General features: G+C 36.8%; 1 protein-coding gene across 1 annotated transcript; it reads left to right on the plus strand.

Annotated features, from left to right (window-relative positions):
- The first annotated feature begins 2,708 nt into the window (after window positions 1–2,708).
- On the plus strand, window positions 2,709–15,360 carry bbs7 (Bardet-Biedl syndrome 7). The gene is made up of 19 exons (XM_026940351.3): window positions 2,709–3,193; window positions 4,279–4,344; window positions 4,705–4,767; window positions 5,837–6,012; window positions 6,125–6,311; window positions 6,924–6,996; window positions 7,093–7,209; window positions 7,650–7,780; window positions 7,874–7,958; window positions 9,135–9,237; window positions 10,232–10,424; window positions 10,542–10,616; window positions 10,727–10,792; window positions 12,703–12,842; window positions 13,948–14,112; window positions 14,234–14,343; window positions 14,435–14,538; window positions 14,628–14,751; window positions 14,986–15,360. Exons 1-19 carry the CDS (start codon window positions 3,158–3,160, stop codon window positions 15,117–15,119), a joined length of 2,148 nt encoding a protein of 715 aa, XP_026796152.3. The 5' UTR covers window positions 2,709–3,157; the 3' UTR covers window positions 15,120–15,360.
- The last annotated feature ends 1,761 nt before the right edge of the window (window positions 15,361–17,121 follow it).

Here is a 17,121-nt window from a genome sequence, read left to right on the forward strand (position 1 = left end):
AAGTCCTTACGGAAATGTACTTCAATGAATAATGAATGAAATTTATTATAAGTGATTTTTGTGTGAATAGTATGTGTCCTGCAGATGTTTTTTTGTGGAACATGATGTGGAATTATAATGAGATGGAAAGAAGAGTCAAAGCAGTTTATCACATCATAGACCTTATTGAAAAACATAATGACATATTCAGTTTTACAGTGAACAGCCGAGACAGTGAGGCATGGATAACTGAAAATTGGACGTTCACTGATTCCTCTTCCAGGAACATCTGCCTTTGGCAGGAATGATGTTCTGGTGTCTTTGACTTAATTAGACATGAAAAAAAATCATGTTTAGAAATCTTGTTGCTGTAGGCTGTCAGATCTGGACTACTTCAGATGCAGGATGAAAGACTACTGAATCATAAAGAGTGTAATAGCCACCAATGCTATATAAATACAGTATTTTACACTAGACTGCATATAGACATTCAGTTGAGGACCATTTAAAGAATGCAATGTAGAACCATTCCTCACCAATAATAGTAGAATTAAGGTGTAAAAATGAAATAATATCCATTTGTAGGAACACTTGTAGTCTATGTTAAAGTGGAGGTAAGGTACACTGTAAACTGTTTACTGCAGAATCTATAAAAGAAAAAGCATGTCAACACAAAAAGTCAATATGTAAAGAGAAAGAAGCATGCCTTTTCTTAATCAAATCAACACAGAATACATTAATAAAAATAGTAAGGGTCGTTCAACCAGTTTAGAGACATCATTCTGACAAATTTGATTTTAAATGCCCGGTAATATTTTCAGAGTCTTGTCTTCTTTCGTTGTAGCTCAGAGAAATCTCAGTCTACTGGGAGAGTAGTGATTAGAGAAATAGTCTTCCCCAGAACTTTGTTTCCTTGCAACAATCAAAATCCCCATTTTTCCAACATGTTTTCATTCTCAGAACCTGAGACTCCTGCAGTTTCCAAAGTGCGGCTCCCTGAAAGAGCGTCCGGACTGCATGGCCACGTTTCCCACAGAGTTCCTCAGCTGCTTCAGCACCATCCACAGCAGGAGTCCCATCAGCAGAAGAAGGAGGGCTAGAAGTCCAAGATACACGCACACATTCCAGCCCCATCCCACCGCAAGCGGCATAGAGGTGGAGGCAACCAGGAACCGTCTCGGGGCAGGCATCAGTTTCCACGGATCTGAAAGCGACAGCCGTTGTCCTTCATGGGCTTCTCGTAAGACGTAGTTACACATGAAACATTCCAGGTCCTTGGATCTGGGACCTTCTAGGTGCTTAGATCTGACACTGTGTCAGTCCATCTGGTATGAATTTCTCCTTGACATTATTTTTTCTCACTGTGCATCCTTCAGCAGACACGTCTGGCATCTGCTGTGCTGCTCGCAGAATGAGACTCGTGCTGCTTTTCCAAAAGCTCCCTCTGCTGTTCCCTCCCACTGTGGATGGAGGACAGTCATTCTCCCTGATTTCTCAGCAGGTGAAAACACACACACACCCACACACATAAACCCCCACCCCACACACACACACACACACACACACACACATTCATCACAAGTAGATCAGGTCTCAACTTGCATGGGGGATAAATAAATTACAAAACAGGCTTTTGCTCTGCTACGGGGCTGTGGACATCAATCAGAAGGTCCATCTGTTTTCATGTGTTGATCAGGACTGACTAAACGTTTTCGGCATCATCAAGACAAGATGAAGGCTTTATAGTTCAGCTTTGTGCATTAATGGTTTTAAAAAAAATAATAATAATAAAAAAAACCTTTTAACTGCCTAAAATCAACAATTAGTAATACATATCCTTATTTATTTATAAATATATATTTATATATTATATCTATATGTTTATGTCATATTTATATTTATATATTTACTTTTATATATTTATATTTGTACACTTACTTTCTAAATAACTAATAAAATAACCTCATTTGTTAATCTGGACTCAACATCTCAACATCTGTGCTCAATCATTCACGTTAAGATTTTATTTCATGAGAACATAACCTACATATAAATAAAAAATTATTATTATTATTATTATTATTATTATTATTATTATTATTATTATTAACAGCAGCAACAACTAGCCCTTTTATTTGAAGCTTGTTTTTCTGCCTTAAAATCAAAATGCATATCCTTATTTATGAATAAATATATATTTACATATTTATATCTATATATTTATATTCTATGTATATATTTATAATAAATAATAAAATATCCTTATTTTGCTAATGGACTGCTAATGAACATATGCACACAATAATAATAATGCATATGCATAATAATAATAATAATAATAATAATAATAATAATAATAATAATAATAATAACCAACTATCCCTTTTATCTGAAGCTTGTTATTGTTTTTTTGCCTTAAAATAAAATTGCATATCCTTATTTATTAATAAACATATATTTATATATTATACACATGTTTTTATAGTCAATGCATATATTTATTTATACATAACTAATAAATGAGCTCATCTCTGCATAATCATTCATAAATTATTTTATTTCATCTTCATGAGCGGTGCATAACCAAAAAAAAAAAAAATCACTTTTCAGGTTGAATCCCAAATGTCTTCCTCTAATATACATAGTGCACTACGTAGGGTTCCAGACGCCATTATTAATCGGCTAGATAGCGCACTTATCTAGCGACTCATGAGCCATTTTGGAATGGAGCCCTGTCTCCATGGCAACCGTGGATGTGTCAGGGCAGGGAACATCAAACATGGCGGACTAGCGTTAAGTAAAGCGTTTGCTAGCTCGGAAAGCCAGTTATTGCTCTGTTTCTGAAGCTTAAACTCACTGTAGCGCATTTTGGAGTTTGTTATACGGATGTAAAAGTGTATTCTTTGTATCCGGACTACTCTCTAGTTACTTTAAATGCATAAAATGGAGGAGTATGTGTGACTGTGTAGCTTGTAGTTATTAGCTAAACTAGCAGAGCCGTTAATCCGTGTGTTCATGTTAATCCTCTCACTTGTGATGATCTGCCTGGCTGTTTTACTCCCGCAAATGATACAGATATAACTGAAGCACTCCTGTATATTGTGTATTAGAGGAATGAAAAATCCTAAATCTAATCCTAAAATCTGCTGTCTGCTGTGATCTCTTCAAAACTGAGAAGATGGAGCTCAATTTAAAGCATGTTGATTATCTGCAGGTAGGAGTGTTCTCATACAGCTACATTTATTATTATTATTATTATTATTATTATTATTATTATTATTATGCCACATGGTTACAGTGATGCATGCATTTTGCTTTTACTCTACCCAGTTTGTCCTGAGATTTCATGCTTTTGCAAGCCACAATTACATCATCATAATAATAATAATAATAATAATAATAATAATAACTTTTAAATTCAGTTATGATTTAAGCCAAGGCACTTCAGGTTAATAGTGTAATTTTTTTAACAGTAGATATCAAAAGCTGTCTTTGCCAGCTGATTGCTCATATTCTTATTAGAACCTCTTGTTTACTTTTTTCTTTTCTTTTCTTTTTTTTTTTTTTTTTACATTTATCTATATAAATGAGACTTAGACTAATTATGTGTATATAGAATTGCACAGTAAATGAAACCAAAACTCCAGTCTTTGGATGATGTTAGAATTATAACGCTTCACTGCGAGGACACTCTCAGGAGAAATACTTTTACAGAACAGTTTCTTTATTATTTAACCAAGAAAAACAGGCACTGTTAATAAAAACACTGTTATTTATAGTTTTCAGTGTAAACTTTAAAGTAAACTGAACATTTGTCTTTCTAAATAAGAAAAGCAATGAACATGTAAAATTTCATGAATGCAGGTTATGAAGAAACTGAGATTTTTGATTGTGAATATAAAAAAAATCTGATATTGAGAAACAGGGTTTTAAAAATACAGTGTGATTTCATGTATTGATTTATAAAGGAACAGAACATGCGTTTCATAATGACACATAAATTGACATATTTTTTAAAAAAATGAAAGCTTTTTGGTGATATATGGTATAACGGGATTGTGCCAAGTGGGCGGAGCTTAGATCTTTCATCAGAGATGTTAAGTCAAATAACGAGTGGAAAAAAACAGTGAAATAAACACTGTGCTATTTAGTTTTGATAAATTTATCAATACCGTTTAAGAGAATGTGTTATTGATGCAATTTATCCAAAAAAATCATAAAAATTATGACCAAATTTGTTCTTTCTGCCAGTTGCATCTTGCCTTAATAGAACTTATTTTGCTCTCTTTCTTTTCGAAGGTTGGAGTGACTTCTCCGAAAACGATGAAACTTTTACCTGCGGTTGGTCGAAAAGCAACACAAAAGGTGATTTTTTTTTTTAAAAAAAAAACGGTGAATAAAGGTTTGGTGAAACCTGCAGTTCTTTTTTGTCTTTCCTATTTGGAGTCCCAAACTTCATGCATACTGAGTATATGAAGCTGATCCGGTTCTGTGAGCTGTGAAAGTCAGGGAACGTGTTTTCAGAGTGGCAGCATAAACCAGGGTTCAGTGACATGTAACAACACACCCATTCGTGAGAAGTGCAGATGTCAGGAGCATCCGGTTGAAATTATTCTGCAGCAGAAGGGTCTGCACCAGTGTCTGAATGATTCACTTCACTGACTCATCTCAAACTCGTACATCGACCGTTATTAGTACTGACTAAGTTTTTGCATTTGTGTTTAGGTTGCTGTTGCAGATCATGATGGTGTGGTCAACTGTTTCGGGATGAAAAAGGGAGAGGCGGTTGTGAGTATTGAAGTTGTCAGTAACTGTCATACACTTCCAGATATATTTTAAGTATGATATGTAGACAGGAAGTGATTTCTTGGCACTCAGAATATGTACACTTGCATTACTTCACTTGGCTTGTTTAAGGATGCAATTGTTACCAAATTTGGTTCTCTTCTGCATGAATCTCAGCCATTTTACAACCCAAGAAGAGAAAAACAAGAAAATTGCATTTAAAGGTGCATTAGGTACGATTAGTCTTCTTTTTCTTTCAGGATTAGGTCTCTAACAGTTAGCTGGGTTCAGCATTTAAATGATTCTCCTCCATATTCCCATCTTCAAGCTCCACCTTCAGGATCTTAGGTGGCCCATATAATGTCTATAAAATGACTGACAGGAGGCGCATCCAAACACAAACACAAACACAAACAAGCATCCTGGACCGCAAGTCAGTTATCCAAATGGGGCTTCTCAGCGACATAATACACTTATGCTAAGGCTACAGCTTAATTAATTATTTTTTATCATGTTCTACATATCTTCCAGGTTATATGTACAAGCAAGCAAAAAATCAACTATCGCACCTTTTAAAGGTTTTTTCTAATTCTGCTGAAAGACACTGTGCCTACCTTTACATTTATAAACTAATCTACTTATGGAGAAACAACTCTACTGCCAAATTTGAAAGAAGTATAAGTATTTAATAGGAAATGAGTTCTCACTTTGATTTTCAGCATCATCCGTCAGTCTCTATCTCATCACCTGAGGTAAAAATCACTCACGGTGGTTAAACACAAGCCTCATCATCATCTCTTCACTCCACTGATCTCTGTTCACGCTAACATCGGTGTGGAGATAATTGCTGATTCATTCTCACATCTGTTGACTAAATTTCTTGTGATTAATGTCTTTTTATTTTTAAACATTTTAAAACTTCATCCACTGTCATCTGTAAAGATTGCTGTAAAGAAAAATAGAAGAAACAAAACACATATTATTAGTGGCGTGTTTTCATAATCTCAGACCTGAATGCTCTTTTTTCTTTTTTTTTTTTTCTTTTTTTTTTTTTTAAAAAAAAAACATCCAGCCTGTATTCAGAAGTCTCCCGGGACAGAAGATCTCCAGGCTGGAGCTAGGAGGTGCATTAGGAACACCACAGGAGAAGATCTTTGTGTGCTCGGGATCTGAGGTCAGGGGTTACACCAAAAAGGGCAAACAGTTCCTCTCTTTTGAGGCCAATCTGACAGAGAGCATCAACGCCATGTGAGTTAATATTTCATTTCCATTATATGTATATTTAATCTATTTTTCCATCGTTATATTATTTATGCGCTCATGTCAGACACGGATATCAAGATTTGAACTTTGTTGGCAGGCGTGTTTCTGGGGCGGATCTTTTCGTGTGTGCCAGCTACATTTACAATCACTACTGTGACTGCAAAGACCAGGACTATTTTCTGTCAGGGGACAAGATCAACGACATGGCGTGTTTACCGGTTGAGACGGTGGGACGTACGGTGCCTGTTCTGGCGTGCCAGGACAGAGTACTGCGCATATTACAGGTAACGTCAATATTAAACACAAATAATGAATAAAACATGATAGGGGTCAGTTACATCGCAGTAGCTAGTTCCTATGAAAATGTATTAATTATTAGATTTTTTACCTTTTTGTTTTTGGAAATTAAATGTTTCTAGTAAAAAGGAACAGCCTTTGGCCATACATGTGTTTCCAAATGTTAAGTTCAAACCTCATTAAATGCTTTTAAATCTAATTCTCAGATCTGACTGGTCAGAAGGTGTTGATTACTTTTCTATAACAACAGCTCTGAGAGTAGTTCCTGCTGCAAGGTTTATATTAATGCGCTTGTTGTAATATGTTATCATTTCTTTAGTAACAGCTCATTCACAGGGACGTGTACAGTGGATGCTTCATATAAACAGATCTAAAACTGTGTGTAATTATTGATATGGTGAAGTTTTCTGTGAGGAGACATTTCTTTGGAGAGCTTCACAGTTTCCGGATTCATGACAAGAGAAAAAAGATCACACCATGCTATCGTTGATTACTTTCCTATAACCAGACACCCCGTCGTGTTTTATTCCTTACATAGAAATAGGATTAGTAATTGATTTACTTTACTCTCATTCACTCTGTATTGTGATTTCTGTAAGGGATCTGAGCTGCTGTATGATTTTGAGATTTCCGGCCCGCCGTCTGTTCTGGAGCTTCACAACAGAGATGGTGGTGAGAGAACTTTATGAAAATATGTGTAAATATGAGGGCGTAATATTTAGGAATTCTAAATATAAGGGTTTTTTCTGATGTGTCATTGGTGTTCAGGTAAGGATGGGGAGGAAGTGCTTTATGGAACGGCTGATGGCAAACTGGGTCTGGTGCAGTTAACCCGTTCAGCTCCTGTCCCTAAGTGGGAGGTGGACAATGAGAAGAAAAAAGGAGGTGAGGAACAATGGTTGTGAGCAATAGTACAGACTTTGTACAATTTTGTGCATGTTATCGTACATACAGCGTGCTTTAATTTAATCTCTGAAAAAATGTAAAACATGGAAAATATCTAATTTTATTAGGAATTGCTTTTATTAAGAATTGTTTGGGTTAAAGACAGATAGTTAATGTATATATCATGTCATTATACAGTAACTTGGGAATATAAGTGTACATTTTGTTACAAATTGTGTGATTAGACACTATATGTTTAATCCAGCATCTTCAGTTGCTTTCACAGATACTCTTTCATGTGATAAAATAATTCATGCCCAGAAACAATTTCCACGCAGCTGCAAAATTAAACATTGTTCAGTGAACAACAACAAAAATAGTGACTGAAATTCTTTAAGCATCTGTATGAGTTGACTTTTTGTGTTATTGTTTTTCTCAAGGTGTGCTGTGCATCGATACGTTTGACATCCTGGGTGACGGAGTAAAAGACATCCTGGTTGGGAGGGATGACGGGACGGTCGAGATCTACGGACTGGACAACTCCAACGAACCCACGTTGCGGTTTGAGAGCGTACGTGGAAACCAGTTCAAATCTGGATTTACGTCAAGTTCCGGTGTGTCTTCTGTGTGTGTTCATTAGTCTGTGTATTTCTGTGATTACAAGGTGTTGACTGAAAGTGTTACATCGATCCAGGGAGGGTGTGTAGGAAAGGAGTCATATGATGAGGTTGTCACGGCAACATACACAGGTGAGCTACAACTTCTTTGTTCAGTGTGTTTGTTCAGATTTCTTTTTCTGTGCCATTTTTCATGGATTTGTGCCACACACCATTCTGCAATGCATCCCACTATTCATTAGGTTTTTTCCCCACTGAGCGTTGAAGCTCACAGCGCTAACGGGGCTTTACACTGGATGTGTTTTGTTCTGAATTTGTTGTCGCAGCAAATATAGCATATTGTAAAAGAATTCTTAGTTTGTGAGTTAAGATCAGTTGCGGCAGTGTTTGAAATTTTTTTGTGCAATGATGAAAGCTGCAGACAGAAAATATCTTTATTATCTCAAGCTCACATTGACGAATGTTCGTGTTTATACGAGGCTGTTTTCTACATTTATTGGAATCAGAGATCTGACGTTAGAGGATCTTCATCGTATAATCGAACATGGAGAACAACTTTACACACAGTCTGTTTTAGAATTTAGATTTTATTGTGATCGTCTCATGCAGTATGACAAGTAATCATTTTAAAAGACTGCTAAAGAGTTTACATCTTGGTCTGACTGCAGCATTCACACCATGAAGGATTTCTTCTGTGATGAGGGCCTTAAATCAATTCAGAATTTGAGTGCAGATTTCTCTTTACCTGGGTTCTCTTATTTCTTATACCTGATATTGAGGTCGGCTCTAAAGGCTTATGGTGTTCCCTGGTCTACTAATGTATCGTCTCATCCACTATGGAAGTGGCTAGATTCCAGTACTCCTTCATGAGGCATAGTCTGGTTCTTTCTGGTTTTTTGTATGCACTGTTTTCTCGGACATTTTACCCTAAAGGACTTTAATGGCAGCATGTGCTGCCACCAAAAAGACTGTCTTAAAGCTTTGGGTGGAACCATCCACTTCTGCAAATTCCATTTGGCTAACATATTTCAGGGACATCGCCTTGTTGGAGGCTACCACCGCTAACCTCAACAGTGCAACAGATAAGACTATCAATCGCTGAGGTGTTGTTGGACAAATTAAAGCCTTGATCTCTTAATTCATTTATTTTACCTACCCATTCACTTCTATCTCAACATGGGCAGCTTTCTTGGCATCCATTTGTACATAGTTTACTCAGTTTGTGTTCTATATATGTGTAAATTTGGAATTAATAAAAATATTGATTAAAAAAGAGCTTGTATCTTATTCCTAACATGGCATGTGTAGGTTGGGTATCGGGTCTCACCACAGAGCCTCAGCAGATGGAGGCAGGACCAGGGGACGAGGTGAAGATGAGCCGAGAGACCCAGGCCAAGGTGGCCGCTCTCAGGTACTCTACATACACTGGAACTACAGCGCCATCTTCAGCATCAACACACTGTTTAATACAGGAACACACCAGGATTCCTTCGACCTGATCTCTCTCCACAACATCAGGAACATATGTGCAATTTCTCAGCAAAGGTCCGTAGTAAAGAGCAGAAAACCGGTTTACCTGAATCTCACTTATAATAACAATCTGAGAATTGTATCACAAATTCTTCCCTTTAAAATGTAGACCCATTTCTGAAAAAACAAATCATACAGGCTTAAATCTGCTAATACCTTTGACTGAAAAATTCATAAAAGCATCCTATAAAATTTGTTTCACATAAATGTTTATTACACTTGTATTATTTAAAGTTTAGGTTTATTGGGTGTGAACAGGTTTTACATTGCTTTCATGACATCATTCATGAAAAAAATATTGTTCTGATAACATGTTAATGAATAGGACTGTGCAATATGATGATATCAACATAATAAAAACACTGGCGTATTCCTTTAACCTGAGAAGCATTTTAGTTCTCATTAGCATGTAAAGTGACCAATATTTGATAGTTTATGAGTAAAGAAAACTACACATCAAAAACAACTTTTGAACAATAATGCAAATAACAAAAGATTGTTTAAAACTAAGGTCCCTTCAAATTTTAATATTATGTTGAGTGAAATTACTCTCCTGTACGGTTTCCTTTAGGAGAATAACTGCTCTGTTCACCTGATTTAATCTTTAGAAGGCTTGATAATCAGCGTATTTATTAGACTAGGGATGTTGGGAGCAATGAAATCTTAAATCTCTGCAGGACTGTGGGCCTCAGGGATGAGAGCAGATCAACTTTATCGTAAAATATACATCTTTTAGCATGACACACTTAAGTATACTTTTGAATGTACATTTCAAAGTTCCACCTTCCACATATAGATAAGCTTCTCTCATGGAAGAGTCATGAAGATGTTATTAGGCTCAGATTTATGCTGGCGTCATGCGTGCTTGGGTGCAGGGCCGAGCTGGAGCAGCTGCAGGTGAAGGTGATGCAGGGACGGGAGAAATACCAGCAGAGCTCTCAGTCCAGCACAGCTGTTTCCGCCGTGCCAGTCTTTAGCATCAACGACAGGTTCACTCTGTGCCAAGAGGATGCCAGCTACAGCCTCACGCTGGAGGTGCAGACCGCCATCGATAACCTGCTGCTACAGGTCAGAGCACGTGAGACTCAGAGGAGCTCTAGTCAACAAATCTGACCATATAGTTTTAGAACTACACTCAGGAATATTAGTGAAGTGAAAAATGCATTTTTTTTTTTTCCCCCACAGAGTGATGTTCCTATAGACCTGCTGGATGTGGATAAGAACTCAGCAGTGGTTAGTTTCAGCGAATGTGATTCGGAGGTAACACATTAACATATTTCGAGCCATATATTCATTATTCATTCAAGCAAGATATTAGTATATTATATAGTTAATCTAGTGATACCTTGCATTTACACTTTCCTTTATAGCCAAATGGGAATTTCCTCCTCGCCACATACAGATGCCAGGCTAACACCACACGGCTGGAATTGAAGGTAATTAAAAAGTGATACTTGATTTTTAAAAGGTCTGGGACAATTTCATGTAATTGTCACACTTACCATAGAAAAGTAAAGTCGTGGAGCGTGAAAACAGACAATGCAGATACGTCCAGATTTTCCTGGGTAATGTGCATCAAAACAACAAACCTATGAAGACCTATGACCTGTGTGTGTAGCGTGAGTGTAGCAACAGATCAATGCACATGCACATGATAAAAACAGCCAGTGAATCTGGTTACAAGAAAGTTGTATCTAATAAAATGAATGTGTGCATATATGAAATTTATTTATAATACCACACTGCTGAATTCTTGATTCTGATTGGTCAGAATGTGTTGATTAATTTTCTATAACAGCAGCTCTGACAGTAGTGCCGGCTGCAAGGCAAATCACAGGTTTATATTAATGAGCTTGTTGTAATGTCATCGCTTATATAGGATCAACTTACACAAGGAAAACATAAAATTGTTAATATCGTAAAAGAGATGTTTATTTAGCATTTTTGTAAGGAGTGTCTCATGTCAGAGCTTTGTAACAGTCAGAGACAGAGCTGTTTTTTTTTGTTTTGTTTTGTTTTTTTTTGTTGTTTTTTTTCGAGGAAGGAGGGCACTTACAACGCAAGTGATAACAGGAACTAACTTGTTTCATGGATGTTTCACAACATTAAATGTAACTATAAGTGGAAAAAAGTATGATGTGTCATTCTTTAGTAAATCCAACATTGTAAGCATTGGCAAACTGCTGTAGTAAAAGAGGGATAAAACTTTCGGGAAATACTGTTGTTAGAAAATGACGACGGTGGTAACAGTTAACCCACTTTGCATCAGGCCGATTCACACTATCCCATCATTGTTGTTTTTCCTGTAATAACATACATTCTAAAGGGTTCCTCCCTTACATATTTGCCGGACATTTGTAATTGCCCACATTCACTAATGAACACTGATAAACTGCTGTGTACTATGTATAAATATTTTTATTTGAAAACTGGCAAGCATGATGAAATATGCACATTGTCTCATGATGCTAAGCTTGTACAAGCAATGTAACACTTTTCTAATGTCACATTCATCATGCTGCAATGACAGCAGATTTTGTGTAATTGCATTTAGACGATTATGTGGAGAAGTTTTACAACATCCAACACTGAGTGATTGAAAAATCCTCGTTTGATGTGTTTGAAATGTCACCATGTTTTCCACCCACTAAGGACAGGAATGGTATCCTAGGTACCACAGGGCACGACTGGGATTTAAACCAGAATCCCAGCAGCAGAATGCACTATTTCAGTGCTAAGCATGGGATTACATCATTACGTGGCGGGATTACATAAAAAGGGTTACATCACCTGGTGGTCTGCTGCTAAACAGTGAATCGCTAATAATGATGTTTCGATGCTGGTGATTTTTGTACATATTAAAATTATTCTTTTTATGTAGACAGAAGTGGGGTATAAACACAGACGTAACATAATAGTCTTAATGATTAATAAAATGTTACACTCGGCATGCCGTGGCAATACAATACAAACTACAACAGATAACTATTTAAGGCAGCTGGTACATCTAACTTGTAAAAGTAATATCAAATATTTAAGAATACACAGTATTTCAGTAAGTTCTTATTCAATAATGTCAATGAGGATATTGTCCTTATTGTATCTTGCACTTTTCCTATTGTCCTAAATTATGCTCACCCTCTTGTTTAGGTTAGGAGTCCTTTCAGATTGATTGCCTCCTTCATACCACTTTGGCTTTTAGTGCATGTTTTCAGGTAGTGTAGTAGTAAGTATAGAAACATTACAACGAGGAGCAAAAGTCAATAATTAAAAAGGATTAATATTTTTGTTATTGTACCTCTGAGCAAAGTCCAATCACACTAACTATTGTTTACACTCTTTGCAGGTAAGGTCAATTGAGGGTCAGTATGGTACACTTCAGGCCTACGTAACCCCACGGCTACAGCCTAAAACCTGTCAGGTGCGTCAGTACCAGATCAAACCACTCTCGCTCCACCAGAGGATCCACAGCATCGATCACGGCAGGTGAGACCCATGTAGCACAGAAATCAATCCCATGCCTTAGATTAGATTTGAACACCTGGACCATGGCACACAGGTGCGCTGTAACAGTGCTGCAGGGAGTTCATCAGTATGTTTTAACTGGAGAATAACTGCTAAAATGGTATTAGTATTCAGATTTAAACAACATGTTTAAATTTGAAATGATAATGTAGATAAATCATTATTTGGGCCTAAAAAAATAATATTTAAATGTTGAGAAAATCCTTACATTTAGGCTCAGTTTTATAAAGACCTGTCTACACATTATTACAGAATTTAAATCATATGAAGCTGATTAGTTTATTTGATAACACTAGCTAGGTAGCTTACCAGTGAGATGGCTACAGTCTCACAAATTGTCACGTATGAAATTGTTTACTTCCACAAAAGAAATGTTTGATATGTAAGGAATAAAACTCTCAGGGATGTGCAGTAAAAAGAAAACAACCAATGACGGGGTGGTGTGATGCAGGTGTAACAGCACGTCCTGAAATGTTTTATTCCTCTTATACAACAATTTGTCAACAATTCTTTTACTCATTGAAGAATATCATACGTTTTATTAAGTTACAGTTTAATGTTGTGGAACCTCAGCAAAGCAAGTTAGTTAGCGTTATCACTTCTGTATATTATAGCAGCTATAAGCAAACCTCTTTTTTTCCCTCACAAACCTCTTTTTTTTCTCTCTCATCAAGTTCATAAAACAAAAAAAAAAAACCCTTGTCATGTTTTCATGAGGCCGCAAAGCACAAACCCCTCTAACCGATTTTCCCATGTCAGAGAAAGTTTCAGCTTCATCTCTAACTGTTACAAAGCACTGACACTGGAGACTCCTTCCGAGAATGCTATATAAACTTCTCCTCAAGGAACCTTCACTGTATTTTTACACATTTTCTGTCACATCTGCTGTTGTAGAAAATGTATCTTCTGACTAGTCAGAATCGAGCATTCAGCAGCACTGTGGTATAAAGTTAAATATTTTTAGCTTGATTTGCATAAGCCTGTAGCAGTGTTGCCACCACGCTGTGTCCCTCTGCGTGGGCATTTCAGTCAAGAAAACCCGCATCTACCTGGGTTTTGTCTCCAGGCCCATGAACACCTTGAGGCTGGTGGGGCAGTTCAGCTTTGCAGAAATCCACTCATGGGTCGTGTTCTGCCTGCCCGAGGTGCCTGAGAAAACTCCAGCAGGAGAAAACATCACCTTCTACTTTCAGAACACCTTCCTGGGAACGCAGCTTGAGGCGAGCTACTGGTGAGGCAAACTTCTCTGTAGGCAGTCTTTGTATAAGACATACAAAGCAATGAAAATATGCAGCAGTGGTAGTAAGTACAGAGGCTGATGGTACTCATTTTAAATCTGCCTGATTTTTCAGCAAAGGAGAAGGGAACTTTAAATCAGATAACATTTCAACTATATCCATCCTCAAGGATGTTCTCTCTAAGGAGGCCACCAAGCGCAAAATCAATCTAAACATTTCTTATGGTGAGTTTACATTCGTACCAACTCCAAATTGCTGTTTCACCCCCCAACCCCCAGGCCCTTTTCATCCCTGTTTCAACTTTTTGCTTTTTAGAAGTGAATGAAGATTCTGTGAGCCATACACTGAAGATGATTCATCCTAAGCTTGAGTATCAGCTCTTGTTGGCCAAAAAAGTTCAGCTTATTGATGCTTTGAAGGTAAACTCTGCTCTGAGGATCTAAAGGTGAACACTGTGGCTGACTTGATTTACAGTCTTTTATTCGAGTGTATGTTTGGTCTCCTGTAGGAGCTGCAAGTGCATGAAGGAAATGCAGATTTTCTGATTCCAGAGTATCGCAATATACTCGACGAGTCTGCTCGTCTGTTAGAAGAATACAAAAAACAGCCAGCCCACCTGGAAAGATTATACGGTAATATGCGACGTGCGATCTTCCTCTATTATAAATATCAGTTGTATGAATTGTATGATATCAATATCAAATATGTAGATATTATTATTATTATTATTATTATTATTATTATTGTTATTGTTGTTGTAGTTGTTATATTATTATTATTATTATATTCTCCATATCATTTACCAACATGAGCTTCAGAAAATATTATCTTTTTGAGAAATGTAACACTTACTTGTCCTCTCACAGGCATGATAACTGACCTCTTCATTGACAAGTTCAAATTCAAAGGGCAAAATGTCAAGACAAAGGTTTCACAGCTCCTTGAAATATTAGACAACTATGATCTGAACTCTCTGGTGGACTTTTTCAATGATGCTTAATTTAAAACACCAATGGCAGAGTTATTTATTTATTTGTGCTATTTTTATTTTTGATTAGATTTCTCTGATATTTATTTGCAGTAGCAAAAACACTTTCATATGCCAAAGTACAGAAGCCATACAGAGAAGTATCGATACATCATCAAATAGTGCTTTGTTATAATGTAATGATAAATAAATACCACTACTGTGCTACTTTTCTGTGAATTTATATTTGTACTCGAATAAATGTTCATATTAAGTTTCCTGGTTGTTATTTTGTGCACCAGTACAGTATATTTGACACAGATATGCCCACTTGCAGTGACTGGAGTACTTACAGAGAAGTCAGAAGGGTGTCAAAGAAGTTGTCACACATTTGAACACCCCTTAGTCTAAGATTTAAACATCTCTGTTCTATCCACTACTAGTGATGTACTAATAGAGTGAGTATTAATATTGATCTGATATCGGACGTGAACAATGAATCGGATTTAACTCTTTGCCAAACCAATCCACAAATGTATTTTATGCATACGTGTGAATGCACCTGATGTTGACTGACACAACACAGGTCCTGTATATGAACATAGGACACAACTAAATGCATCCCATCATTGCGTCTCTGACGTTTCACTTAACAGAAGCTTGCAGAGAATCGTATCGGTATCAACTGATATCCAGAGCTCTGATATTGGTATTTTATCCAAAATGGAAAAAGTGAAATTGGCCTGTCACTGTCTATTACTATAACTGTTTATTTATTTATTTATTTTTTTTACTTTAAAGCTTTAAAGCTACCATCGATGCCCAAATACAACTATAACTAAAATCACCAAATGTCTTGCAACCCTGTAAGACTAAACCAGTGACTATTGAAGTGGGGTTCTGGGACCCCCAAGGGTCTGCAAAGCAAACTCATGGGGTCTGTGATTTTGTACAGTGTTGCAATTGTTTATTTATTATTGAGGTTTTATAATTATTAGTTGATTTGGTTGGTGACATTGAATGAGATTAATACTTACATGAATAACTCAAAAAAGGTAGGCCTTTAAATAATGCCAATTATTGTCAATGTAAAATAAATCAGTACTGAAAGGATCCATGGAATTTATATTACATTTAAAGATGTCCTTGGCTGTGTAAAAGAGTAGTGACACTAATTCTCCTTGCCATACATGTCTCATAGTACCATAAGTTGACTTGGAACCCTGATTAAAAAAAAAAAAGCACAAGTCACGAAACTCTCACTTGGTTCTGTCTTATGGGGTTACCTATGTAATTCCAACCAAAAAAGTGCATATATTCAGAAAGTTTCTGTACAAGAGAAAGAATTAAGCATGGTTTAAAGGGCATTTTTGGTTGTAATAATATGCATATTGAAGTATGTCATGAATTTGTTAGACCTTGTCATGGTAAACGAACTGATGTACTCCTGTGAACCTCAGGGCTTTGTCACCAGGAGCTTAATGCTTCCAGTGGGGCCACCCTTGGTGAACAGATCTGAAGGGTGATGTCAAACAAAGAGTGATCTCTCATGACCCCTGTGAGAGGTACAAAAAAGACTAATTGTACCTTGCCTGGATTATGGTGGTAACCGGGACCCACCCCTGGAGCCAGGCCTGAGAGTGATATCCACAGGCAACAGAGCCTGACGTAGTGACATGGAAACATCTTGTGGGCTCACCACCTGCAAGATGATGGGTATCAGGTGTAATGCCAGATAGATGATGGGTAAATGATGGACAGTCTTAGACCGTAGAAGTTGGACACAGTGGAGCCACTGCAAATTTAATTTGTACCAAAACAAATAGAACAAATTTTTAAACATTACACTATTGTTAATGTTATCTATAGAATAAAAATATCATTAAGTAATGTGGGTCAGATGAACTTTCTTAAAGAAAGAGAATTTGTTTTTAAAAACTGTAATTGTTGACAGCTGAAAGGTTGTCATTTGTTTATCTTCAGTAACTGCTTTTCCCTTAATGAGGGTGGCTGTGGATCTGGAGCCTTGCAGCGG

Source organism: Pangasianodon hypophthalmus, chromosome 7 (assembly GCF_027358585.1).
Source record: "Pangasianodon hypophthalmus isolate fPanHyp1 chromosome 7, fPanHyp1.pri, whole genome shotgun sequence".
NCBI classification, from domain to species: domain Eukaryota; kingdom Metazoa; phylum Chordata; class Actinopteri; order Siluriformes; family Pangasiidae; genus Pangasianodon; species Pangasianodon hypophthalmus.

Excerpts from the sequence above, each read along its gene's own strand:
- bbs7 (XM_026940351.3), top strand. The coding sequence starts at position 3,158 with ATGGAGCTCAATTTAAAGCATGTTGATTATCTGCAG. Across the intron at positions 6,312-6,923 it reads GAGTACTGCGCATATTACAG|GGATCTGAGCTGCTGTATGA; the intron begins GTAACGTCAATA and ends GATTTCTGTAAG. Across the intron at positions 14,539-14,627 it reads AGCTTATTGATGCTTTGAAG|GAGCTGCAAGTGCATGAAGG; the intron begins GTAAACTCTGCT and ends GGTCTCCTGTAG.